At 38.2% G+C, this 27,153-nt stretch overlaps 1 protein-coding gene across 3 annotated transcripts; it reads right to left on the bottom strand.

Moving 5' to 3' along the window:
- Positions 1-146: 146 nt before the first annotated feature.
- Positions 147-26,061, bottom strand: TFRC (transferrin receptor). 3 transcript variants are annotated; one of them, XM_081235176.1, is made up of 19 exons: positions 25,963-26,061; positions 20,043-20,101; positions 19,273-19,483; positions 18,546-18,756; positions 17,243-17,392; positions 16,958-17,069; positions 15,275-15,388; positions 13,541-13,639; positions 13,020-13,159; positions 11,383-11,540; positions 10,549-10,668; positions 9,314-9,399; positions 9,024-9,087; positions 7,755-7,822; positions 6,991-7,049; positions 6,713-6,794; positions 4,926-5,147; positions 3,799-3,939; positions 147-3,181 (listed from the first exon to the last, which is right to left on the bottom strand). In XM_081235176.1, the coding sequence occupies exons 2-19, from the start codon at positions 20,076-20,078 to the stop codon at positions 2,939-2,941; spliced, it is 2,316 nt and encodes a 771-aa protein (XP_081091302.1). In that variant the 5' UTR covers positions 20,079-20,101; positions 25,963-26,061; the 3' UTR covers positions 147-2,938. The 3 variants fall into 3 exon arrangements, with proteins under 3 accessions (XP_081091302.1, XP_081091304.1, XP_081091303.1); XM_081235178.1 differs by having other exon boundaries at positions 16,958-17,066; XM_081235177.1 differs by lacking the exon at positions 25,963-26,061 and adding an exon at positions 25,882-25,920.
- Positions 26,062-27,153: the final 1,092 nt, after the last annotated feature.

The following is a 27,153-nucleotide window of genomic DNA, read 5'->3' as shown; positions in this document are numbered from 1 at the left end:
TGGGGGTGGGGCTCTCAGGATGTCGATAGTGGGGGAAACTGGGGTGGGAGCAGTGTGCAGGCAGGGAGTATATGGGACCTCTCTGTACTTTCTCCTCAGTTTTCCTGGGAACCTAAAACTGATCTAAAAAGTCTATTAGAAATGACAACAGTGTTCAAGCATTTTATTAAATCAGATAAGGAATCTCCACATTGTTGCACATACCAGATTGTTTACAATTATAAGGGCATATCACTTGTTTACGAAGACACAGCTGAGCAGTAAGTTGACAAGTCTAATAAACCATGTTTAGCCAACTAAAATTTCAAGAACATTCAAAAGGAAACACAATAAAGGTCATGCAAGTTCTAGAATAGTGAATCATGACAAAGCTCAGTCGTTTTATACTTTACCTTCAAAATGCACATGACATCTAAAACCAGAAAAAATCTGAAGACCAGTTGGTTGCCACTAGTCAGATACACATTTCATTCAGGAATATTAAGCCTCTTACCACTACTGACTTGTTTGATTGTAAATAACTTAGTCCTAACTACAGAAAAGGTTTTTGAACAGATTTACTGTTGTAAAATATATGCCCATTGTTCATAATATGCCTTGAAGTCACTGAACTTTCATTAAAATACGATAAAGCATGATACTCAAACCAGGAATCCCAGCTATGACCTTTTCACTTACCACTAAATATCAGTTCAAGATAAAACACCATAAAGACTAAAATAGACTGTAAATGGTCAAATCAGTGAGACTGTATTAATCTACATCTATTTTAACTTACATAAATGACACTAAGTTTAAGAATCTGAAGAGACCCTATGGACTTTTTCTTAGGCGACAGTATTGAACTGCCTTAGAACAAACAGCTGATTATCAGGTTTATAATGATGGCTGAGTAGAAAATAAAGTTCTAACTGATGTAGCTTCAAACTTATTTGTTCACATCTATGTTTAACTTATAACCACCAAATCCTAATGGTTGGGGAGACATGATCAAATACCTTTCTGCAAACTTCATCTCCCCAGACCCTCCACTCCTCCCTCCCCGCCGAATTCCTATATAAGTTTCCCCTGCTTTAAGCTAAAAGGTCAATTCTGGATTCAAACTTGTATGAACTAAGTTTATAGGAGATAACATGCAAATAAGGGGATAAAGTTAAATTCATTTGACAACAGCAAACATTATAAATGTATGCTACTATCCCGCTAAACAGAAGACCTGGGGAAACCACAAATAAAACACGTTAGGTTTAAAAACAAAGACTCTTGAAGGAAGTAATTTTATTTTACAGTGGTTGAAGTTATCCACCAAATGCTTAATGACCTCCATGTTTCTGCAACTAAAACTAAAAGAGAATTATAGGGAGCTGGGAATACATGTTAGATACTAACGATCTTCAAGCTTTGAAGACGTCATTGCATGAAGAAAATTATGGGAAACACTGTTCCCGATAATTACGTACACCCTTAGTGTAACATATGGAGATCACTGTCTCCGATATAGACACTGTGGTAGGCAAAAACTACCTTGTTCTTTATACATTATGGAAGACACTGCTCCCGATAATGTGAGTTAGGTTTGTGACAAAGGTACTGGAAATTTTGCAAAATTCGAATTAAAGTTACACCTTGGATAAATCGAGTTGTAAAATTTTGCATGTATGAGTACACATCTTTTAAGTGACATTAATTTATAACTTGGTCACAATTCACTGCATTTAGGGGAACTGCTGTTTTTATCTGGTTAGCTAAATAGAAATTTACCTTGATTAGCAACCACTAATTAAATTTAATTCTTCTCCAAGACTTAGCTTTATAATTTTATTTGGCTTGCGGTTGTTTTCTAACACCATAAGTGTCGACCACAAATGCAAAACTTCCAGTATCTGTTGGGTTTTATTAGCAGATGCTGCTATTATTTTAAAAAAAAACGACAGTATAACTGTCATAATTATGGAAGGCACTGCTTCCGATAATTATCTTCTATAAAAAAAACACCATTTATAGTGAACTCTGTCACTGATAAATAAACAATAAATATCTCAGTGCCAAAACGACAGGAAGCTTTTCCAAAAAATTAACACTTTGGCCAAAATTTGGCAGTGTGTTCTTTAAAGTCTGACGAACTGAGTTTGAAATTAAACACCTAAAACTTGGTTCTCTTTCAAAATACCTTGGAAAAAACGAAAACAAAAAACTAACAAAGGTTTATGGGACAAGGGACAGAGGAAGAGAAAATATACTAGGTCTTTGGCTTCTGGTCTCCTCTTTTCATACATAATCTTGAGGTTAACACATTAAGGCCTTACTCCTGTGATAAACAGTTGAGCCTCCTTTTATGCAGCTGAAGGACCTCTATTTCAGACCTCACTGGCAAGAAAACAAGTCCCATCTCTTCTGAAAATGAACTGTTTCACTTTCAGATGTGGAAAGGAGCTAAATCCTTAAAGAAGGCAGAGATCTCATGTGGAGAGTAAAGCCTTACAGCCTGGGATCTCCTATCTAGCATCCAGTGAAGGTAGAGGATCACACTAAGCTACCACTTTCCACCTTCAGCAGGTATCACCTTCCTCCTCCAATTCAAAAGATACCAGTTCACATACTTAGGATTTAGAGCAATAGTTCACGTAACTGGTTCTGACTTTTTCATAACTGTAACAGGAAAGAGGCAGTTACCATTACAAAGCACTTAAAACTCTAGAGATAATCAGAGAAAATATTCTATCATGAACATTTTTTTAAGTGGTTAGTCACTTTAACTTGAAGTGCAGGTACCTACCCTGTATTAAAAGCTGCTGCCTAAAGACATCTATTAGTACCAAGATTGGGTAGAATTTTAACAATATTAGGTTTTGTAGCCCTACTGAAAATTTAGCACAACCAACACAAGTCTAGGAACCACACTACCCTGATGTTCTTATATAAGTCATAGGTATCACATTTAAAATTCATTGTCAATGTCCCAGATGTCACCAGAGAGGGCATTTGCAGCTCCCTGAATAGTCCAAGTTGCTAGAGCCAACTGGTTTTTCAACAGTGTTTGATTAAAAGCACCGTTATTTTTCTGCCGCAGCTTCAAGTGCTCTAGTAAAGCTGACAGAGTGTGAGAGCCAGAGCCCCAGAAGATATGTCGGAAAGGAGACTCTCTTGGAGATACATAGGGTGACAGGAAGTGATGTTCCACCTACGAAAACAAAACATACAAGGGAGCTTACACAGTGCTGTGACTTTTGTTGTGAGGAAAGGACCTGATAGAGTAAAACAACTGTCATTCTCTCACTTCAAATGTTAAAATTTCCCTGAATTTAAGAATGTTGAGAACAGGCTACTAATGTTCTAATGTTAAAATTGTAAAGCAAGTTGTCAATTCCTTTGTAAACTCTAACTGCATTGGGTTTTTTTTTTTTTTTTTTTGGTCGGAGCCTATATAGGGAAGGGTTACAAGTTTCCACTGTAATGCAGTCTTCTGCTTCTTCCAAGCAGACTAGGCTAAAAGCAGCTAAGGGCTAAATTAAACAGAAATACAGAGAAAGTGACAGCTAAAAACCATGAATGATCCCTTCTTTAAAATGTTTTTAAAGCCTAAAAAAGTTAATACGAGGTCAAATGTCTTTTGTATTTCCAGTTTAGATATGTTGGCGTCATACCTTGCTAATAAGTAAAAGTTAAAATTTGTGCTGAATTCTAAAGCAGCAAAGGATTCTAGGCTTCTGGAATTATTACTCTACTTTTTAGAAAGACAAGATTTACCAATTAAAAATGCACATACTTGAATTCCTCCTTTTCTAAGGTTTTACGTACTTTCATGATACGGTCATTGATCTCCCTCATGACAAATCTGTTTGTTCTCTCAGCATTCTTATAATCTGTTGTTAGTCTAGATGTAGCACGGAAGAAGTCTCCACGAGCAGAATACAACCACTGTAGATTCAGACCCATCTCCTAAAGCAGAAAGACATTAAACTCACTATTTATTAGACGTTATATTTCTAAGGGTGTTATTCTATATACCTTTCTAAATTTAGGTGTACTAACTGAAATGATTCTGATAAAAGGGGGTGAGACTCACAGACAAGCTCAAGCCAGCAAAAGCTAGACTTAACCATCTTGTACAGGAGGTTCCAAGCTCTATAAACTCATAACACACTCATATTTAAGGTCAGCAGATAGTACAATTATCCATTCTTAGTCTCATAAGAAAACCATCCTCATCAAGAAATGTAACATAATGTACTTAGTAAAAGTATATAATCCTGTGTAGTATATTCTTTCCAGTTCAATTTCCCTTTGGTGGCAAACTTCAAACATTTTGGTTCAGTGAACTTCAAAATCTAGTTATTTCCATCTGATAAGTCCCAGTTTCTGATCAGTTACAATTAGTTTCATGTAAGCCAATCCTAGTAATTAGGATTCGGTTATCAATGATTTACTTCACTTAAGGGATATGTTAAATTGACTTCTAGTACCATAAAAGCCGCTTATTAATTAATTTGGTTTTATCAAATGTTTGAATATTAGACACAAAGGATCAACACTAAACAACACTTTAACCACTGGGTATGTTCTGTCTCCATCCATGTCATCTCTGCAAGGCACATGTGGCCCAAACTCATAGGTTCAGAGTCATAGTTGAGATCTTTATATTCTCTAGGCCTAACTTCTTTATGGGTTGCTTGGAATACATGAATGAGAGAAAGCTTAACACCATTTTAGATTCTGAAAGACTTGCTGTGGTCTATCCTATATCTATAACCTTCAGCCTCCCAACTTCCCTTTCAAATGAGTTATGGATTCTAAGCAAAATTATACTTCAGTTCACTTTAAAACATACCTTGGCTACCAATCATGCTGCCCAGGAACAGCTAAACATTATTCTTCAAACTGCTTGATACTTCAGCAGTAAGAACCTGATCTTAGTTAGTGCTCACCTTTATGTCTGCTCTGAACTGGTTCATTTCTCTCACAAACCAAAGTATTTTGTCATTATACATCTCATAGTTCAGGTTCAATTCAACATCATGGGTAAGTTTAATCACAAGCAGACCGGCTACTTCTGCTGCTGCACGTGCCATTTTGTTCAACTGAGGAACATTCTGATTCAGTACCTCATAGGTATCCATGGGAGTACCCAAATAAGGGTAATCTTTGTCCTGGAAAACAAAGGTAGGTTAATGTACTCAGGTGGGTTGTAAGACTAGGAACCTCACATTCTAGTTTCCCCATCAAAGTAATAGTAACTGTAATTCTTCCTTTGCTTCTAATATATTCCTACTCCAACTTTATCTCATATCCGCCTACCTTAAGAAGATACGGCTTTTACTACTCCTGCAATGAGTAGTTTCTTCTAGGTTCCATAGAATCCCTGTTTTATCACATCACAGACCCTAAACAGATTTCTAGCCAAATTCCTTGAGGTTGTATCCTTATTCCCTTCTCTCTGGGAAGTCTGGACCATATTAATGAGGAAAGAGGAGAGCACGCATGAAATGTACTTTCAATATAAAGTGTTACTTGTAGACAAGAATTTACCTCCTTCTTCATGCAGCATTCATCCATCCATACCTGTTACCTTTCTAACAAGACCGTTTGATGCTCACAAGAACTTCTCTCCACTTTCACTGGACAACTTTAGTAGCTATTTCTTCAACTCTATAACTCTATTCCCTACCACTGTCCCCAGTGACAATCTCATTGCCAATCCTTTGGTTTGACCTCAATTCTTTACTTTCAGACTGTATATATCTGTATTACCTATACCTCTGAACCAGCACTGCTAGGAATCATTAAGAAGTTTTTTAAAAAAGACATGACTTCTGAAGGTCAACAGAAATCATCCATAAGTTTCCTCAACCCTAGGACCTGACACTCAGTTCTTCCTAAAGTACTAAACAGACTTAATGACCAGATATTTCAATACCATTCATACTGTTGCTCTAGCAGAAAGTCAGGGGAGTTCCAGCTATGTTAATCTCCAAATCCAGATCTTTCATCACTCCCTCACTTCACACCTTTCCGTCCTAGTTCCAGGCTAAAACATCCAGTGGTAAGAAGTCTATTAAGGACCTGGCCTCTACTGGATCATCAATTTGATGCCAAAGTCAACAGCTTCCACTCTGACCCCCTAGACTAACCCTGGGATCTCTTCACACCTCTGAAGAGCCTGCTACGGAGCTGGTTTTCCAACTCTAGCCTTCAGCACAGAAGCCTTCATCATGCTTTTTACTCTGCCTGGTTTTCAGTGCCTTCTAACTGGCTCTTGTACCAAGTCAATCTTGTTTTCCAACTTGGTCAGTTCAAAGTTCTTTCTGTCTCTTAAAAATCTTACCTCTGTTTGGTTTTTCTGCTTTTATCTATAATCCCCGCTTAAGAGACTAACATTTCAGGATGAATTGAACATCTACAACCATATTTCAACAGGCATCAAGAACAGTATTATCCTGTAGAACTTTGTTTGAAGGAAATATTCTATACTGCACTGTTCAATAGACGTCCTTGTTATTAAAACTCATCATGCATAACTGAAGAAGTTTAGCAAATAAACTCAAATGCTAACTAAGCTGAGATTAAAATTCTATCTTAAGACTGATAATAAGGGAGATTATAATAACTGCATGTATCTAACTTCTCAAAACATACTAAGCACTCTAGGAAACTTGGCCTCAAAACTGACGAAAGAAGATCTAAGATATAATGCCGTAGCGTTCTTCAGACTTACCTCACAAAAACAGAAAGAGACTGCTGGGATTCCAGAATATGCAAGGAAAGGGAAAGCAGCATTATCATAAGAAAGTTTCTCGCTGCAAGAAAAACAGGAATGTGTTTTTAGAAAGTTATCTAAAGAAAAAGACTGTGCTACATGCAACCCTACCCTACCCCCAAGTAAATTTTAACTCACTGCAAGGTTATGTTTAAACCTCTACCTAACACAGTAGGTGCTACTTACTGAGTGACTCTGCTTTTCTATTAGCTATTCATTCACTTTTCTCAACTTACACTTTGTTGATCCAGTTGCTGTCCCGATATAGAGAGAGCCCAGTAACTGGATGTTTCACCTGTCAAATAAGGAATTATTTTATCATTACAATGAACCTTTCTAGACTTATTCATTTAGGCTAGTCACTAACATTTTTCTCTATAAACATTTATTAAAAATATTAAATTTTTTATTATATCTTCTTGAAAACAATTTAAGACAGTTAAAACAATCCCAAATTTCTGAAGTTACTTCTGCTCGTCCTGTTAGTTCCTCTAGTTATGATGAGAAAAAAAAGTTTTCCTTCTTAACATTTTAAAGGTGACTTCACCACAGTTTTAAAAGCCCTCTCTAGTCTTTATGATCTGCCTATCTTCTTTCTGGTTTCTTCCTTCCAGCACATTTTATACTACTGCCAGCCTAACCTGTAAGCACATTACTGCCCTGTTGGGGACCCTATAGCAATCCCTAGTTTCCCATGGGATCAAGGTCAAGTTCCCTGACCCTGATGTCTCTCCAACTTCAGTCACTCCAATATATTGTCTCTAATCCCATCAGGGAAACTTTGTTCCTCACTCATTCACATGTCTGTTTTTATTCAATGACTATCTCATCTGGCCTTCTTATTTAAGTCTCAGGTATGGTTCAAGTTCATTTAAACCTTCCTTAACATTCTGACTCTATAGATAACCTCTGTGGGCACCTACAGTTTAAATATCAATGTTTTTCATCTTAATTTTTTGTCTAATTTACATTACACTTTCATAAGTAGGTATACACTCACATCTTGCATCGTCTTCTCAATAAGCGAATACAACAGTGGGCTGGAAGAAACTTTGAACTTGCTGGTACCTGCAAAGAGATTATTTTAACATTGCTCCTTCTTTAGTCAAGCAATTTGCACACTGCTACTTCTATAAAACTACTTGGCAAACAGGAAGACGATAACCTAGATCAGTGGCATATACAACAACTATCCTCTTAATGAAGTAGATTAAAAAATGGTTGAGTCAAGCTCTTTCGTGACTGATAACCCCTAATTTCACTCAACTGAAGCTCTTACTCCCTGAGTTTGCATATTTAATGTTAATGACTTGTTTTTCTGGTAACTTTTTGGTTCACCCATGTGAGGGCAGGCATCTATTAGCTACAGTAAGCTTGCTATATTCAGTACATTCTGCTGCAAAGGTAAAATGGCAATGACTAATCTAATAAAATTTAGTTTAATTGTAATGCCTTCCTTTTTATTCCCAAAGTAGACATTTCATTACTCTCCAGTTCATCCAATTTATTCAGCCAGTTCATCCACTAGCTACATCTGTACTTTAAATAACACCGAACTCTTTCACAAGTTTGATTATCTTGTATTTCTATCCATGATGCCACAATCTAGCAAGTTGTGAATTAGTCTCTAGGAGTAATACCATTCTATTGATGGTTTAGTTCCTTCTGGTCCAAAGTAGAGAACTAGTGGTTCTCAAACTTTAGTGCAACTGAATCACCTGAAGCACCTGTTAGAACACAGTTTGCTGGACACTATGCTCCAGATTCTGATTCAAAAATTCTGGGGTAGGGCCTGAAATTTTGCATTTCTAACAGTTCCCAGGTGATCCTGATGCTGCTGATCTGGGACCACATTAAGACCACTGCTCTAGACAAGGTAGTCTGTACCCATTCTATAACTTAATCCACTATTTAAAAGGAAGCTAGGGCTTCCCAGGTGGCTCAGTGGTTGAGAGTCCGCCTGCTGATGCAGGGGACACGGGTTCGTGCCCCAGTCCGGGGGGATCCCACATGCTGCAGAGCGGCTGGGCCCGTGAGCCATGGCCACTGAGCCTGCGCATCCAGAGCCTGTGCTCTGCAACGGGAGAGGTCACAGCAGTGAGAGGCCCACGTACCACAAAAAAAAAAAAAAGGAAGCTAAGTCAATCTTTTGGTCTGGTTATATCCGATGTAAATCATAAAAAATAACAAGTGCTGCTTTAGAAAGCTTTCTTCTACTATTCTATAAGTAGTTGATAAATTTATAAACAGCTAATGAAAGGATACTTACCAAGAATAGCTTTATCCAGGTTAATGTAAGTGAAAGCCTTTAAATGCAAGGAGGAAAGGTATCCCTAGAAGAGAAGGAAAAATACGCATGTACTAATATGTATTAACTTAATTATCACAGACAGTAGCTATTATTCGGGATTTCTGTTTAAGTTTGGATTCTATTGAAACTAAATATACAAAGGTAAAAATGATATAATCACATTTAAAAGAGCATGGTTTCTGGAGGACAGCTTAAGCCAATACAAGTTCAAGTGCCCATTCAGGGTATGGATGATATATAGATAATACCTCTAGCCATTCAGTGGCACCAATAGCTCCAAAGTCTCCACCACTCCAGCTGGCAAAGACAATGCTCCTGCTGGGTTTAAACTGACCTAAAAGACAACAAAAAGTTAAGTTTTGTCTTGGTAAAGGTTATAGGTAGGAAACCGACTTAAGATGAAATCAGAAACTTCTAATTCAAGACTGCAGATTCAGAAATATTTCTTTTCCTTTTGAGGCCCCAGGTGAAAGAACCAAAAAAAGAAATAGAAATAAAATTTTAAAGTAATGTAGCAAAGAACAGGATAGGAGATCATTTGCAAATAAGATCTTAAGTACATAGTAGGGACCAGCTTCCTAGACCTCACTCTTTTACACTCCATTCTTTGAGTCCCTTATAACTTCCAGACCAAGAGATACTTGAAATCACAGCCAAAGTATCTTCTTTGAAAACAATTTGCCTAGAGGTAAGTCACTTAAAACACTAGATTACTTTAAAAACAACTGTTTGAAATAAAATTAAAACTCACAAATTTAAGTTTAGGGAAGAGTGAGTTTTCAGAAAAATTACATTAATGGCAGCTCCTTTCGGGGTTTTATGTGCAACTACCCTCCATCCCTCCCCCTCCCCTGGGTATGTACTTTTCTGCATTAATGTACTTTTGTATTAAAGTTAAGCACTGCAACTTACCCTGTGACCCAAAGATTCATGAAAGTGATGGGGGTTTGCATGTGGGTGGGTATAAAGGAGTGGCAAGTACTATGGGAGAAAGGCTTGAAAGGAAGCCTTTCTTACATAAACAAATTATATACTATAAATATTATATATTTATAAATCAAATATATAAATACATATTCTATGTTGTATTTATAAATATTTAAGTTATATATTATCATTTTATAGCAAAACTATAGAACATTAGTGCAAAGGTATGACACTGCTTGCTTTCAAATAGATTCCTTAGGGACCATGTTAGATTTGCCATATCATTCTGGATATGTAAAACTAAGAATTTAGGGCCCAATATAATGCTTTCCAGAATCTCAAAGAAACTCATGATTCCCAGTACAATGAAGACACTGCACAGAAAGCTGTTTCAAAGTCAAAGGCAGATACAACAAAAGACAACCTGCTTTGTACTTAAGAATTCAGGGTCTAACACAAGTGAACCATAAGAATATAGGCAGAAGTGAGCAAAGCATATTATAACATTTGGAAATACAGTACATAGATGTTCAAGTTCTCAAAATTTGTACTCTACCTTTTAAGACCATGTCGGAAAGTATCTGGGCAAGTTTCAATAGGAGACTTGTTCCTACACTGGACTTTGCAGCTCCAGGACCCCAGGCATCCCTCTGGGCCCCTACTATAACATAGCGATCTTAATTAAAAAAAAAAAAAAAGATAAATTATACAATCAGCTTTTAAACTGTTTTCTAATACTGAAGTCTAGAATAAGCACGTTAGTAGAAGGGTAAAAATGTAGTATATGTATTAAGGGTAAGAGAGCCTTCCTTCAGATCTGACTTAGGATTCCAGGGATTAAAAAATTCACATGACAATACTGGTCTCTTTTCCCTTATTCATACTGCTACTCTTTTTTCTACGTTACCAATAAGGTTACTCACTGACTACTTATTTGTGCTAGTTGTCTAGTAAGCACTGAAGTCCAAGGGCTTTCCTTACCAAATATTATTATTTGATGGCATTCAGATACATTGGCAGACTACAGCCTGCATGCCCATATTGTCCATGGCTATTTTTATGCTACAATGGCAGAGTTGAAGAGTTGCAATGGAGACTGTATGGCCTGCAACATGTTTATTATTTGCCCCCTTAAGAAGAAATTTGCTTACCTCTGGTCTATTTAATAACTTACAAGAGATTTTCTAGTCATAATGGTCAGTTTTTGACAAGTTAATTTCCTAGGGCCTTATTACCTCCTACTAAAACTGACACCTGAACAGTTCACTTTAGGACAGATAAGATTTAGCATTTCAAGAAACCAAGCCAAGTCAGCCTTCCTACACTCCCTCCCTCTGGCCACATCCTTAAGAGTAAGGAAAACAAACAAAAAACCCCCAAGGATCTTTACCTGGTTCTTCAAAGCCCTTAATAACTCCAAAGATGTTAAAAATTCTTATCTCTTTCAGCACATTGTTCACAGTGAGCTTCACATTCTTGTTCTGTGAGGATACCAGCTTACATGAAGAGTCTATTCCCCAAATAGGAGGACAGTCTCCTTCCATATTTCTAGAAGTAGAAGACAGAGATCAGAGTTCTGAGTTACTGTTTACCTCCCTCCAGTTTACAAAATCAGTCCTTCCTACTGTCCAGTAAAGTTCTAGGTTAAGAGGACATATAAATAGAACATACAAAATTATTCACTAGTGGCCAAACATTTGTGTTTTACTCTGATCTGTAGGCGGTCATTTGAAAATCATGAGTTACTTCCTAATTTAACCAATGTTTTCTAAAAAATGTATTACCTATCCCGTCTCTGGCTCTCTGCCAGAGACACAGCTACAATTTACATTTGAAATAGATTCCAAGATGGACTCGGAAGGAAGTTCTTATACATTAAAGTCCATTAATATACTCTCATGTTTCCTACCTCTCCACTAACAAGGGTAGTATACATTCTTATTTCAGTTAAGAAAGAATATTCTCATGCTGCTGGTAGTTAGGTTAGATATCTTCCCCTATCTGATTCCTCATGTGTTATCCAAATGCTGACTACTCTAAAAGGGCTTACTTACATAAATATGTCAAAATATCATTACTCCCCACTACACAAGAAGATAAGGGGCTGGCTTCATAGGTTAGGAAAGACTTGTAGATGGTAGGAAGAATTAACTGATTCTAAGTTTGGTTTTAGTCAAAAAGAATCATCCATTACAAAAACCTCTTAAACAGGATTAATAGCCATATAGGATATTTGAAAGTCCTTACATGTAGATGGCTCTTCATTTGATACCAATAACCCTGCTAAGTAGAACATACTTTATAGCTATCCAATTAAGTCAAAGAAACATGATCAGTGGGGTTAAGAGTGACTTGTTCTATGTCACATAGCAAATAAATGCTCACATGAGTTTTGAAACTAGACTGACATCCCATGCCAATACCAGGTGGGAAATATATCCAGATCAAGATAAAACTTCAATGACATGTACTCTAATCAGACTGAGTTCTATTTCTAAAGAGGGATACTAATACACTAGGGAGATATCCAGAAGGACTAATCATGACTATAAAGCATCTGGAAACTGTCATGAGAACTGAGAATATTCAGTCTATAGACAAGGAAACTTGAATCATTCTGTTGCTTAAAAAGAAAATCCAGAACTAATGAGTGTTCCAGGGAATAAGATTTCAGCTCAATACAAATTCTTATAGATCTCCAATAATTGAACAGGTTGCCATAGGTAACAAAATGCTTTACCACAGGAAGTACTTAAGCAGAAGCTATGCCGGGAATATTACACAAGAAATTCACTGGGTGGATTGAACAAGGACTCCTTGAGTTTATAAATCCAATGTCTATTATTAAGATCACTTTATGGAGGAAAAATTTCATTTTTATCTACACCAAGTTAACAGCTAACCATCCCCAAAATGTGGAAAATTATAACCAATTGTTCTAAGATTTTATCAAATCAACAAATTATTATTATTTCTCCCTAATCATAAAACCTGACCCTGCATTACAGTTTTCAAATAAGAACTTACTGAAATAGCTTTTCTGCACCAGCTCTGGAAATTGTTTGGACAGGTATGTTAGGCAATCCTGATGACTGAGATGGTGGAAACTGAGTGTGATTGAAAGAAGGGAATCCAGGTGTGTAAGGGTCACCTGTTCCCAAATGAGCCTAGTAAAACAAAAGAATAATTAGCTCAGGCATTTATTCAAGAAATCCCTATAAGATTCAAATTCAGTATGGGGCTATAACCTGAGTTTGGTTTAGCACCTTAAAGTTTGAAAGTCTGAGTGGTTCTATAATATGTGACTCTTATTTTTATATGGCATATGTCAAATTCTCAATTCAAGATACTATTGATAAAGTACTTTTAGCAATAAGTAATAATTAGGTCTCAAAGTCATGTAATTCATCTTCTCACTTACTGCTAAAACTCTCCAAGGGAAAAAGAGTATTTAAGGATGGCACAGTTCTCTTTCTATTAATGTAGATGGAATCCAGCAACAATTTGGAGAACCCAGTAACTCATTTACTCAAGAAATAAAAACTCACATGTCCAAAAACTGGAAGATCTGCATTAACAATGGGAAATTTAGTCTGGTCCATGTATATCAAGACACCAATTGCATTTAAACTTTCAGCATTTGCAGCCTAAAGAAAAACAGGTAAAGCTCAGAAAATGAAGATCTAATCAACCAAAATTAGAAGAATACATACTGAACTTATACTGAAAGACAAAGGGTTACAGCAGACTACACCAGTACTCCCAATGTTTCAAATAGCTTATATGTTTAGAAAAAAATACTTGCCTTAAAATTTAACTCTTTTCTAAAAAATTTAACTGAAATTTTTAATGAGATAATTGTAGATTCATTTGCAGTTTTAAGAAGTAATAGAGATCCATTGTAAACTTTGCCCAGTTTCTCCCATTAGTCAAACTTTGCAAAACTATAATGTAACAGCCTGAATATTAACACTGACACAATACAATCCACCAGTATTATTCAGATTTCCCCAGTTTTACTTGTACTCATTTCTGTGTTTGTGTGTATTAAGTTCTAAACAATCAAAATATTGAACAATTAGTTTTAATACCACAAAGATCCTTCCCATTGCCATTTGATATCCACACCTACTTCCTTTCCACCCTCAACTCCTGGCAACCACTAACCTAACCTCTCCTCCATTTCTAAAATGTTTTCATTTCAAAAATATTATATACTCAAAAAGCTAAACAGAGTTACCATATGACCCAGCAATCTCACTCCTAGGTGGATACACAAGAGAATTAGAAATATCTATTCACATAAAAACACGTAAATGAATGTTTATTGTAACATTACTAATAAAGCCAGAAAGTGGACACAGCCCGAATGTCCATCAATTGACAAGTAGCCAAGCAAAATGTGGTATATCCGCACAGTAGAATTCTATTCAGCCAGAAAAAGAAATGAAGTACTGATTAATGCTACAACATGGATGAACCTTGAAAACATTATGCTAAGTGAAAAGAAGCCAGTCAAAAGACACAAAATATTGTATGAGTCCCTTCATATAAAATGTCTAGAAGAGGCAAATCCATAGAAACAGAGAGTAGATTAGTGATTGCCAGGGACTAGGAGGGGGGAATGGGGAGTGACTGCTGCTGGGTATGGGGTTTCTTTAGGGGACGATGAAAATATTCTGGAATTAGATCATGGTGATTGTTGCACAACCTGTGAATACACTAAAAACTGAACTGTACACTTTAAAGAGTGAATTTTATGGTATGTGGATTAAAATCAATTTAAAAAGTAAAAAAGAAACAATTCAATGTGGCTGCACAACAAAGTTTAACTAACTCTTAAGGAGAGTTCAAAAGATAAGAGAAATAATAAAAACCCATCCAAAACAACCACTGTCTTTCCATTCTAAGCCCTGTGTGGGTGACTTTTAATTTTCCTTTTTATGAAACATAGTTATAACTGAATTTTATATATATAATATATTCTATATATAACTCAGTTACACAGACACAATTTAAACTTCTTTCACTTAAGCATTTCTGATTACTGCATTTTTATTGAAAGACAACGACTGCAAAATACTCCAAGTGGATATGCCAGTTTTGGAAGTATCCTATAACTTTAGATAACTGGAACTTATTTGATTTGTAGAGTACTTTAATAAATTATATTATCAGGTATGAGAGTTTAAGACAGATGGTTTTCAGAATGTAAGAAAATTAACAATACCATTTAGCTGAAGAATGTTATGATACCAATGTATTTAATAACTCATACTCACCTTTTCAGCAAAAGTAATTTTCCCTGCTCTAACAATCACTAAAGATCCATTCACAGGCATATTTAAATCCTCAAAGTCTTTTTTAGTGCCAAAATTAGCATGGACCAGTTTACCCTAGAACAAAGACATTAGATTCAATGAGCATTATGGTATTAGAATAGCGACAGAGTCTGCCACCAAATATTTTACAGGTCAAACCTAAGAGAGAAAACCAAGAGAGAAAAAAAAGAAGGCCAAGGCCAGGAAAGAATATATGAGAGTTCTAAAGTCAAAACTGGTCAGGGTTAACAGGAGTGAAGTCAAGATTTCTGGTCTCATATATTCATGCCATTTATTATCTTATGATGCCTTTAATTAACATTGATTATTTACATCAATTAATTTACATTGCTTCAGATATTTGGGGGGAAGAGAAAGGATAATAAGATATCCTTAAGCAAAGAGACATCTATCAATATAAATATGGTAGGCTAGCCAAGGCAGTACCAATTACATAATGTTCCCACACTTGAACTCCAGACAATTGAGGACATAAGAATTAACTAAAAGTTCTGATAATAAATCTGTCCAGAAATTGTTTTACAATAAAATGACTTGCATAGATCAACTTTTGATGTTTTTATAAGCTCTTATCATAATGCTTCTAAACTCTATCAGAGTTCAGACATACAGCTATAAACTGACATTAACAACCAAGTATCTAAATATAGAAAGCTCGCAGGTGAACCAAAACTCTCCGCATTCTTTAACAGAACAATCTACCCACCTCCAAACCACTGGCTTGTGGGTGGCCTGGGAAAGTGATACAGCACAGGTGAACCAGGAAGGCAGAGAACAACCCTAAAACTTCATTTGGCTCAGAAGGCAGTTTTTAGATAGACCCTAGCATATAAATATGTGGTTTTTAACCTAAAAAAACCTAGATAGATCTATGTAGCTGTTTTTTAATTTCTATAGTCGTCTGGCCATATTTGTCTAAATTTTAAAAGATCAACCATTAACGAACCAAACTAAGACTCCAGCTGAGATGGTTATTTATATCTGTCCCCACATAAGGGGGTACCTGATACATGAATTCATTTAGTAAATACTACCATGTGTCAGGCGCTGTCCAAGACTCTGGGACATAGCAGAACATGAAACCAACCCCTAGCCCTTCGTGTAGTTTACATTCTAGTGTGGAAACAAGTAAAAGTCAGGTGCTATAAGTACTAGGAAGAAAAAGAAAGCAGGATAAGGAGAAGTGATTAGAGGAAGGACATTTTTGATCAGATAATCAAGACTTCCCTAGGGAGGTAATGCTGGGAAGAGACGTGCACAGAGTGAGGGAAGAAGCCATGCTAATATTTAAGGGAAGAGTGGGCCAGGCAAAGGGAAAGGCGATTTCTATAAAGGCCGTGAGGTGGGAGCATGCTTGAGTTTGAGAGTTTGAGGAACAGTAGGGAGGTTAGAGTGGCCACAGCAGAGTGAGCAAAGAGGGGAGCAGGAGAAGTAGGGCCTTGCTAACCAAGATGAGGACTTGGGATTTTATTTTAACTGTGGCATAGGAGGGTTGAGAACAAAAATATCCCAAGGTCAGTTACATTTTATAAGTAAATTTATATTCAGAACAGTAAAGATAATGAGTGTTTGAGCTATTCAACAGGGAAAAAAATGTCTCACGCACGGTTTTGCCTTACTCACAGTAACTGTCGTAGCCTTACTATACGCCACATAACCCTCGGGATTCTCCACCTGGTACGCCATACTGCTGCTGCCGCTCCTACTCACTATGGTCACCGAGTTGTGAGCACTGCTAAAAAAAAGATTAAGTTAAAATGAAGCTAAGACATTCCTGAGAAACAAATTAAATGGATTTAATACATTTAGCGTTTGACTTGCATTATTTATTTTGAAGGTCTTCGCTATAATTAGCACACCTGAGAATAGCTACTTCTTATAAAATAAGGTTACCATCTTTCAACATACCTGCCTTTGACCTGAATCTTAACAAAATGTTCATCATGCCAGACTTTGCTGAGTTTAAGTTCACGGAATTGATTTTCAATGTAAAAAGCAAGGCTTTCATCTTTTTGAGATCCAGCCTCACGAGGGACATAAGAATTTCCATTCAGCATCCTGGAGGAAAAAAAGTCACTGTTAAATGAACTAAAGTTTAACCTAAAATAAACATTGAACTCAAATATCAAGCAAATCGTTTTAAAAGCATAACTCAAAAAAATAAATTAACTGTGACCCCAAATCCTGGATTAACCAGATAGAGACAAGCTTAGAAGAAAAAAAATGTGTGCCCATATTTTAGGGAATTTGTGACGTCAAACTTGTTAAAACCTCTTTATCTGATGTATCTGCTTAGGGTAATTTTAGGGGAAATGAGTAGCTTCCAGAAGATCTGCTATAAACAAAATGAAAGATAGTATTACTACTGGTGAACTCAAGATGTACAGCTTCAATTTTCACTCTTTTGAAGCATTCTGAATACCCCGGAAGCAAAACTCCTCTTCATTCCGCTTTCTTTCCCATGACTCTTTGTAAATATACACATCATATTAGTTATATGATCTTTTTTTGATAGACCTTATCCTCACTTTATCCATAATGCCTAATATACAGTATACACAGAAGTATTCACCAGATGAAGTAAAAAATGCCAAGATTTCTAATTTAAGACCAAAAGAATTACTGTACCATTGAAACTATAGGGGGCTAACAAAAGGTAAAAAGATGATTTGTTCTTTATACAGAGTTAGATATGTGTCCAAAGAAGACCTTAAAAATCTAAGGACAGGAACGTTAAGGACACTTCTTAGGGTATAGATTGAGTGAGAACCAGAAGAAATCAAGAAATACTAGAGACATATCAAGCTGGGCAGTCAAGTTAGTCCTGAACTAGAGGATGAAAAAGGCTACCGATGCCGTTATGGACAGTAGCAGGGCTCAGCATGACTTATAAGGGGTTGAGACGGAAAATCGGAGCAGAAGAAAGTCTGACAGCAAGCCACAGGCTACAAAGAACCAGACGACAAAAAGATCAAGAGCCTGTGAATTTTCTAAAAAAAAAGGAGAGTCCCCACAGAAATTCTAACATTTTTTCCTGACAACATAGTTTGAGTTCTTTACTGACTCTTTACCCTCTAACTGAACGTGGGAAGTCTCGCCTACTCTATAAAGCTGTTCCTCCAGACTATCACCTTTGTTTTGTTCCACTGCACCTAATAATCAGTATTTGTTTAGGCACTGAGGTTGAACTTATAAAGCAGCTCAAGCTTACCTGATGGCACTGGTGAAGTCTATGGCATCCAGTCTCTCGGACAACATTGATTTGAGGTCTGCCCAAAATATGCGACGTGTTTCGGGGAGCTGCTCTTCTGTTTCGAAAGGTTCTGTCTCGTCTGTGCACGAAGGCTGTCCTCCTGCCGGTCTTTCACAATCGGCTTTTGGTTCTACACGTTTACAGTAGCCCAAGTAGCCAATCATAAATCCTAAGGATAAAAAGTTTCAGAGCTGAACTCATAGAATTTCATTTATAATCTATTCCTATAAGAATTGTTAATATTTTCAGCTAACCCTTGAAAATACTGGTTTTAATCAAATTGTAAGCCATTTGAAAGTAAGTAATGCATCTCTATTTTGTCTATTTTAAACCAGTCATTCTATTATATAATAATTTTATTTTAAACAGTTACCTTTTCAAAGCAAAGGTACCTTTTCTTCCCCAAAGCCTTCCTTGAATCCTCAGGTCCAGGGTCTATGCTACAAATATCCTGTGCATATTTCTAGTATAACATTTGCACATTACACTGAAATGATTCATGTGTCTCTCTTCTCCCACCAGGTTAACCTCAAAGGCATGTACAGAGTCTTAGCCATCATTGTATTCCTAGTGCCTTGCACAATGGCACATAAAAAAGTACGAAATAAATGTTTGCTGAGCTGGATGAACAGAATTCCTAGGGTTGGTGACAAGGAACATTTAAGTTTTGAATGGCCATTCTTACCAATCAAGAAAAAGACGATTACAGCAATAGTCCCATAGCAGATATATCCATTTAACCTTTTTGGTTTTGTGACATTGGTGTGGTTACCCCTCATGTTATTGTCAACACTTTCTTCTTCATCTACAGCTAGTTTCATCTCCACATGACTGTTATCGCCATCTACTTGCCGAGCCAGACTAAACCGGGTGTATGACAATGGTTCTCCACCAAACTGAGATTTAAAAAAGAAAAAAGGACAGAGAGAAAGCATTATGAAGGAGAAGAAAGGGAATAGGTACAGTTAAAGAAAGTTTGGTGAGGTGTTATACATATTATTGGGCCATTACTATGACTTGCTATACATTCTCAAGGAAAAAGAAGTTCCCCCTTCAAATCAGCGTTCTCCCCTGTGCCCAGTTCTGTCAATGGCAGATGAGGGCTGGATCACACACTGGCCTTCATCTCATTCAGACTTTTCATTCAGGGTTTCTGTTATGCATGTCTACTGGTATACAATTTGACCAGTGCTTTCTTTAGTTCATCTTATCTACTTGATTGTCTCTCTGCCCTGAAACTTCTTACAAGATTTTCCATAATTAACTCTACTCAGGACTGAATATACCCTTCCTTTGTGAGATCAGTTATGCCTCAAGACCACCACTTCAAATATAAATGAATACCTGATGACAGCTTTGGGTATTATTTCCTGCTTACTGGGTGAAATCCATCCTTGTATACTTCGTATTCTTGCAAACTGGTGACAGAGAAATCTTTCTTACTGAAAATCTTACCAAGTTAGAGAATGCTGATCTTGCTTGATCCATCATTGCGAGCTGCCACACAGAAGAGCCTAGTAGTAAAAAAGAGAGTTAATATAATGAGATAGATACCACTGTATCAGACTGGTGAGGACTTTTCATTACCACACTAGATTATTATATATCAAATATCCTTTTAAATATATTATCACCTTTCTAGAAACGGTCTTTAACCAAGATATTTAGTTTACATGACAACTAAATTTAATGTGATCCTTGAATAGATCCTGAATTGGGGCGGGGCGGGGGGCAGCTTGAAGGACATTATTGGAAGAAACAAGAAATTTGAATATAGACTATATCCTAGATAACAGGATTGTATCAATATTAGATTTAGGAGTGTGATAATGGTATTGCATTTTTTGGAGGAGAACGCCCTTGTTCTTAGGAGATTAATGCCAAAGAATTTAAGGATGAAGTATTGTGATGTCTGTCACTTAATTCCAAAGAGTTCAGTTTAAAAAAGTATGTAAGAAATAAAGGAAATGTGGCTATCGATCAGTGGATCTAGGTAAAGGGTACTTGGATATACATTGTAATGTTATTTCAGCTTTTCCTGTAGGTTTGAAATTTTTTTAATTAAAAATGTGAGGAAAACTGGGACTTCCCTTGTGGCGCAGTGGTTAAGAATCCGCCTCCCAGCGCAGGGGACACGGGTTCGAGCCCTGGTCCGGGATGATCCCACATGCCGCGGAGCACCTAAGCCCATGCGCCACAACTACTGAGCCCGCGTGCCACAACTACCAATGCCCGTGCGCCTAGAGCCCGTGCTCCGCAACAAGAGAAGCCACCGCAATGAGAAGCCCATGCAGCACAACAAAGAGTAGCCCCCATTTGCTGCAACTGGAGAAAGCCTGTGCGCAGCAACAAAGACCCAATGCAGCCAAAGATAAATAAATAAATATATTAAAAAAAAAAAAATGTGAGGAAAACTAGTTAGAATGTTATCCATGGTAAGTAGATTTAAGTAATTGAATTTAGTAGTCATAGAAAAGGGACAAATACAAAAGAAAATAGACTAGCACCTGGAAAAAAAAACCTAACAAAAGTAAAATTAAGTCAAGACTGGTTATGCTACACAAATCAGTAACAAATCACCGTCAATAGAAAAGGAGAGAAAACCTGATCCTTCTGATTAAATGAACAGTTCCTAACAAATGATTTGATAGATCTTCGATGCAAAAAGAATAGGTAAAAGTAAAACAGAGTATGCTATTTTACAGATGAAAAGGCCAGTTATTTGAGACGTTAAGTGACTTGCTCAAGGCTGAAAACTGATAATCTAAAAATGAAGTCCAATGGGTTTCTATAAAACTGGTTTTATAGAAAGCACGTTCTCATCTCCAGAAATTTAAGAAATTAATTTCAACTTTTTTCAAAGCAAACTACACCTCTGTAACCAAGAGAGTCTTAAGTTAAAGCGTAGGTATTAACTGAAATCTAGATTTTCTAATTAATTTGCTTTGAGTCCATCTAGATGCTTGAAAGTGATAGTATGTTGAGATGTATAAAATGGACATTTATTTCATACTATTTTAAAGCTTTTCCTCCACTACAAGTACACTCATAGCACATTTAACACCCACATTGCACAAAGCAAGCTGTGATATATATGCAGATTGTAAAACAAAGAAATTATAAAAACTGGCATTAGAAAAGTCTATCAAAACCTATTAACAAAAAAACAATTTTTAATCCCCAGGCTTTAAAGACCGGAGCCAATAAGCAATAGATCATATTCTTAGAAGCACAATCTCTTGCCCCATGCGGTACAAAAAGGTTATCACTATCACTGCACCAGAACCGTACAGACCCAATCACTAGAGCCAGAACTAGAAGGCCCCACCCTGAACCAACTTTAATCACCCTTTTCTAGGAAAAAACAGCTTACCAGTTTAATATTCATCTGACCCAGCCATTCCTCAAGGCTTCTGGTTTTAAAGACTTAAGTGACAACATATTTAAATAAATGATCTACATAAAAGATTTAAATAAACAATGAGATTGAGTGATTGCAAGTCTGAAAAAACAGATATTAATAGCACATGCCATGATTCTGTATAATTAAAAGTATATTTTTTACTGAGAAAACAGATACACTATTTCTATTTCAATCCCCAGACACAAAATTAAGACTATAACATAAAAGAAATCAAGTCAGAGGAAAAAAAGTGTGACCTAGGTAATTTCCATTTTAACTCCATCATTTAACCCCACATCTGTGAAGAACACAATTAATTCTATGATATCCACAAAAGTTATTCCTGAAGTTTTACACATAACAAAATTGAGTTATTCTTTCAAAATAATCTCACACACAGTAAAGCTATTTCAAAGACCCCTTAATGAATTTTCTTCTAACTGAAATAACTCTAATTTACATGCTCTAAAAGCATGGGAGAGAAACTTTTCATACCAGTTATATACCAGTCATATACCAGTCTATAAACAAGTAGTTCTCTTACAAGACTATGTATAAAAGGCAAACAACCCTTATTTGGCTTCTTTCAAGATGTCACCACCAGTGCTAACAATCTATTACAAGAGACATACCAAACATCACGTTGATTTTTATTCATATTAGCATCTTGTATATCCTTGGTGTTCTCAGTGATAACTGGGAAAACTATTCAGTTTCTCACAATAATTAAAATTAAGGTAAGCAAAACCAGTGCCCCACATGTTTTGAACATGAAATGGAAGGAAGATCTGAAATGTTTTTTAATTGAGCCATGGGATGGAAGACAGGAGGCAGGCAAAGGTACTCGCTAGACTATACCCCCAAACTTCTTTCAAATACAAATCATCTTATTCCTACTTTCGTGAAATCTGGCATTAATTTCTATTTAATTTTTTTTAATACAGTAATTATCTTATGGTCTTAAGCTACTTTGGGATGTCTTAAAACAATAGTTCTGTACAAAATATGTACAGCTAAAGGGCTGTGGGGATCAGGTACCAAAATACACTTTCACCTATATATAAAACATACCCAAAGCTGCTACTCCACTTTACCTGAAATAAAAATAAGACACTTGTTTGTTATTATTGAAAAGCCCATTTCAATTTAGAAAACAAGCCTTAGTTTCAAGTCCTTGGAGATCACATAAAATGAAGTTCCTCTGCCTGCTTTTGAGGCTCTGTTCTAGAGCCCTACACTACCTAATTACTTCGCCGCCCTCTACCTTCTCCAAAATGAGACAGAATCCAGCCCCTGCCTGTACCCACTAACATTCTTCCTCTGTTCTTAAAGTCCTACTCATTTTTTCCAGGATCTGCTCAAGGGCCATCTCCATGAAGCCTTCTCTGACTGATATCCCTATCCTATAATACTTGATATGCAATTATATCATAATCAACAAAGTTTAAAGATATTTTATTTGTTAACAGTACTGGGGCATGCTTAATGTATATGAAGTTCACTTTTCATATCATTTGGAAATTATATGAAAGAGAATATGATGAAAACCTTGGATGTGGGATCTTCCCATCCTTGCTACTATTTTGGTTTATCCTGAAATCACTGGGTAAAGCTTGGGTAGTAGGGAAACTTTAAAAAGTAGAAAAACTGAGGGCTTCCCTGGTGGCGCAGTGGTTGAGAGTCCGCCTGCCGATGCAGGGGACACGGGTTCGTGCCCCGGTCCGGGAAGATGCCACATGCCGCGGAGCAGCGAGGCCCGTGAGCCATGGCTGCTGAGCCTGCGCGTCCGGAGCCTGTGCTCCACAACGGGAGAGGCCACAACAGTGAGAGGCCCACGTACCGCAAAATATATATATATATATTAAAAAAAAAAAAAAAAAACTGTAAAGAGACGGTTGGTCAAGGTCTTTACTAGCTTCAAGAGTTAACTTTACGGGCCTAAAATGAAAAGGCAGTGGAGGAAATCAAAGAAAACAAGCAAAATCTTCATTCCTATTTAGCTTTCTGAAAAGAAGATTGCTCAACTTGAAGGTCAGGACCACCTGAAGTCCCTGCGGTCTATTTGTGTAGTGCTCATCTGCGAGAGCAGACAGAAGGCACACACACAGAAGAGTTCCAAAAGGCCTCAGAGAATCATTTTTAGGAGCTTTCAGTTGTTGTCTGATTCAAGTTTAGCTGGGAGCCTTCTCCATTACAGATAACTATATTATCAGAGGCAAATAAATGCCACCCCTTAGGGCACAGTTAGCTGAGTTGTTGGCTATCCAACAATATTCAGCACAGGCTAGGTTCACAGCCACCACTACAATGTTCTTGTCAGAACATTCCATCAAAGAAAAATTAGAGGATGCTATGCTATATATAGACTTTTGGAAAATATTTCATATCAATGACAAAATTTTTTTAATTCTGGATTTTCTTGTGAAGCATATTGAGTTTATTATAATCCAAAATTGAGAGGGGGGAAAAAACAGCAGGGCGAACAAGTATACTTTAGATAGCCTAACCTTAATTTTCAAAGCAGAAAATCAGGGACCTCCCTGGCAGTCCAGTGGTAAAGACTCCGAGCTTCCACTGCAGGGGACGTGGGTTCGATCCCTGGTCGGGGAAATAAGATACCACCAAAAAAAAAAAAAAAGGTAGAAAACCACTTCTGGAAATCACCTTAAATGTCTTTATCAATAAGGTCAAACTCCCCAGCTCAGAGACCACAGAATCAGCATCTAGTATTCCAAAGTCCTATCGAAGCCTAGAATAAAGGTATCCAAATACTTTTGTAACACAACTATTTCCTACTTCAATCTTCTCCGAAAAAAGCAGCAGCAATCAATTTCCTTGGTATACCCAAAGTCGCCACAAGCAGTAGGCAGAGGAAAGACGTTAACCCGAGTCAAGTCACAACTTACCCACCTGCCCCACTACGAGCTTAGAAAGCTGTCCACCCGAAACAGTGACACAATGGGCCTCTAAGCCCATTTATACCATACGGCACAGCCTTTTTATACCATATCCCTAATTTCCTGAAGGCAAAAGCCGATTCCAATCCAAACAGCTTTTATTTAGCCTCTAGACCATAGCTTTCACAAAGTATAAGTCTTATTCCTACGGTCTCCCATCTGTTAGTGAGGAGGGCCTAGCAATCCGAATATTCTTAGTATGAACACCTGCGGCTTTCAGTCGGCTTCTGCCTTGGGAAAACTGAGAACCCACACACAAGGCCAACGCGCAGCGCTGAAAGATCAGGTTGTACTAGAGTTCAAATATACAGCTTATAGAAACCCCCGCTTAAATGCCCAGGACACAGTCGTAATGCAGTCGAGGACAGCAATGAGACCAGGGCCCGGGCGGGCCCCGAGGAATCCAAGGGCTACGAGCTCAAGGTCACCCACGCACCGCGACAGCCATTCCCTGGGAACTCTTCCTAGATCGGCCACGTGCTCCCCGCAGAGCGGCTCTGCGCTGCGGCAGCGTGGCTCACGCCTCGCTCCCGAGCCCTCAGGCTAGGGCTGTCCCATGAGGGCCTGCATCTTTTAAGGGCAAGCTACTGAGGACAAGGGATCCGGGTGGCCTGAGGAGCCGGAAGAAGAATGGCGGGGCGCAGAGCGACAGTGGGGCACCCCTCATCTCGCCCTCAGGGCCCTAACAGAATCCATTCGCCGGTCGGGGGCCGAGAGGAGGAGGGCACCAAGAGGAAGAGAAAGGTAGGGCAGACCCTCTCTGCAGCGCGGCTCCACCCTGCTTGCACTTGCAGCCTACTCCGCTCTCCGCCGCAACCCCTTCCCCGCCGCCACGCGGCGCGCATACCCTCCCGCCCCACCCGGAGGCGCTGCAGCCTCCCCGCGCCCCCGGCGGCTCCCCGAGGCTGCTGGACTGCACGCCGGAGGGCCGCACCCGAGACTGCTCGGAGCAGCCCCGCAGGCTGAAGGGAGGGCAGGAGGGTCAGCGGGATTCTAGCAGCAGCGTGTCACTCACACAGGCACCTCCCGGGTCCGCCGCTCCACTACCCGTCACCGGCCGATGCTGACGCCCTCTGATGGGTTGGTTGTCTGCAGTCAGCCGTTTATAGTCTCCCGCCCTCTCCAGATCCTCGGAGACCCTTTGCGTCACTTCCTGCCTCACGTACACCTTAGGAGGCGCTCTGGAAACAGACAGCCCGGGGCTAGGGGTGGGCAGGCAGCCGGATGAGGGCCCTTCGCTGGAGCGCGGGACCCGAGGAGGCGAGGTCGGAGGGAAAAGGCGCCAGACTGCAGGTGCCGGGAGGGGTCGAGGGGGTGGCGCACCAGCTCCCTCCTCGAGTCCTCGGCTAGCCGGCTGGCGCGCGGGCCGCAGCCCTTCCTCCCGGAGCCCTCCGTCTAACCTTGACCGGTCTTCTGGCCCTGCAGTGCAAGGTCAAAGGGTGTTAGCGTTTACTCCTAAATGCTGGATACTTACACTGAAATAACACTTTAAAGTGTATGTCGTTGATGGAATATTAGGTAGTCACTAAAGCCATGTGAATATTTTTGCAGCATCAGAAATACTTCGGATAAGTAAAAAGGAAAAAGAAAAGCAAAATGCAACTGTATAGCACAGGGAACTATAGTCAATATCTTGTAATAAACTATAATGGAAAAGAGTCAAAGAAAGAATATAGATATGTACATATATATGTATAACCAATCAGTTTGCTGTGCACCTGAAACTAACACAATATTGTTAATCAACTATAATTTTTTAAAAAAAGCAAAATGCAAATTTGCATTTAGGATGTGTAAAAGCTTCCCGTGAATCCCTAAGGCTGGCACAGAGCTTTGCAGAATGTTTTAATGCATGAGGAAATGGAAGATAAAATAGAAACAAGCGATTTATTAGGATGATAGAGTTGTAGAACTTTCATGTACATTTTTATTGTTATTATAGGATTGTGCAATGCATAATAAATAAATAAAATGGGATTGTTGTCACTTTCTAAACTCTTACAAACATTCTCACCCTCTCCCTCCCTTTGGTCGGTAACCTACAGTCCTGTGAGCGCGATTAGACAAGTTTACAAATAGCCAGGAAGCGAGAATACGTCTGGGGCCATAAAAGGGTTACAGATATAGCGCTTTCCAGGTCAGAGCCCAGAGGGAGGCACAATAGCCCTTTGAAATCCAAATCCGTTTCCCGGCCTCGGGCTTCTGC

Source organism: Mesoplodon bidens (genome assembly GCF_964165515.1).
Source record: "Mesoplodon bidens genome assembly, chromosome: 5".
NCBI lineage: Eukaryota > Metazoa > Chordata > Mammalia > Artiodactyla > Ziphiidae > Mesoplodon > Mesoplodon bidens.
Note: the sequence above shows the minus strand (reverse complement) of the source record. Positions and strands in the feature narration are given on the sequence as shown.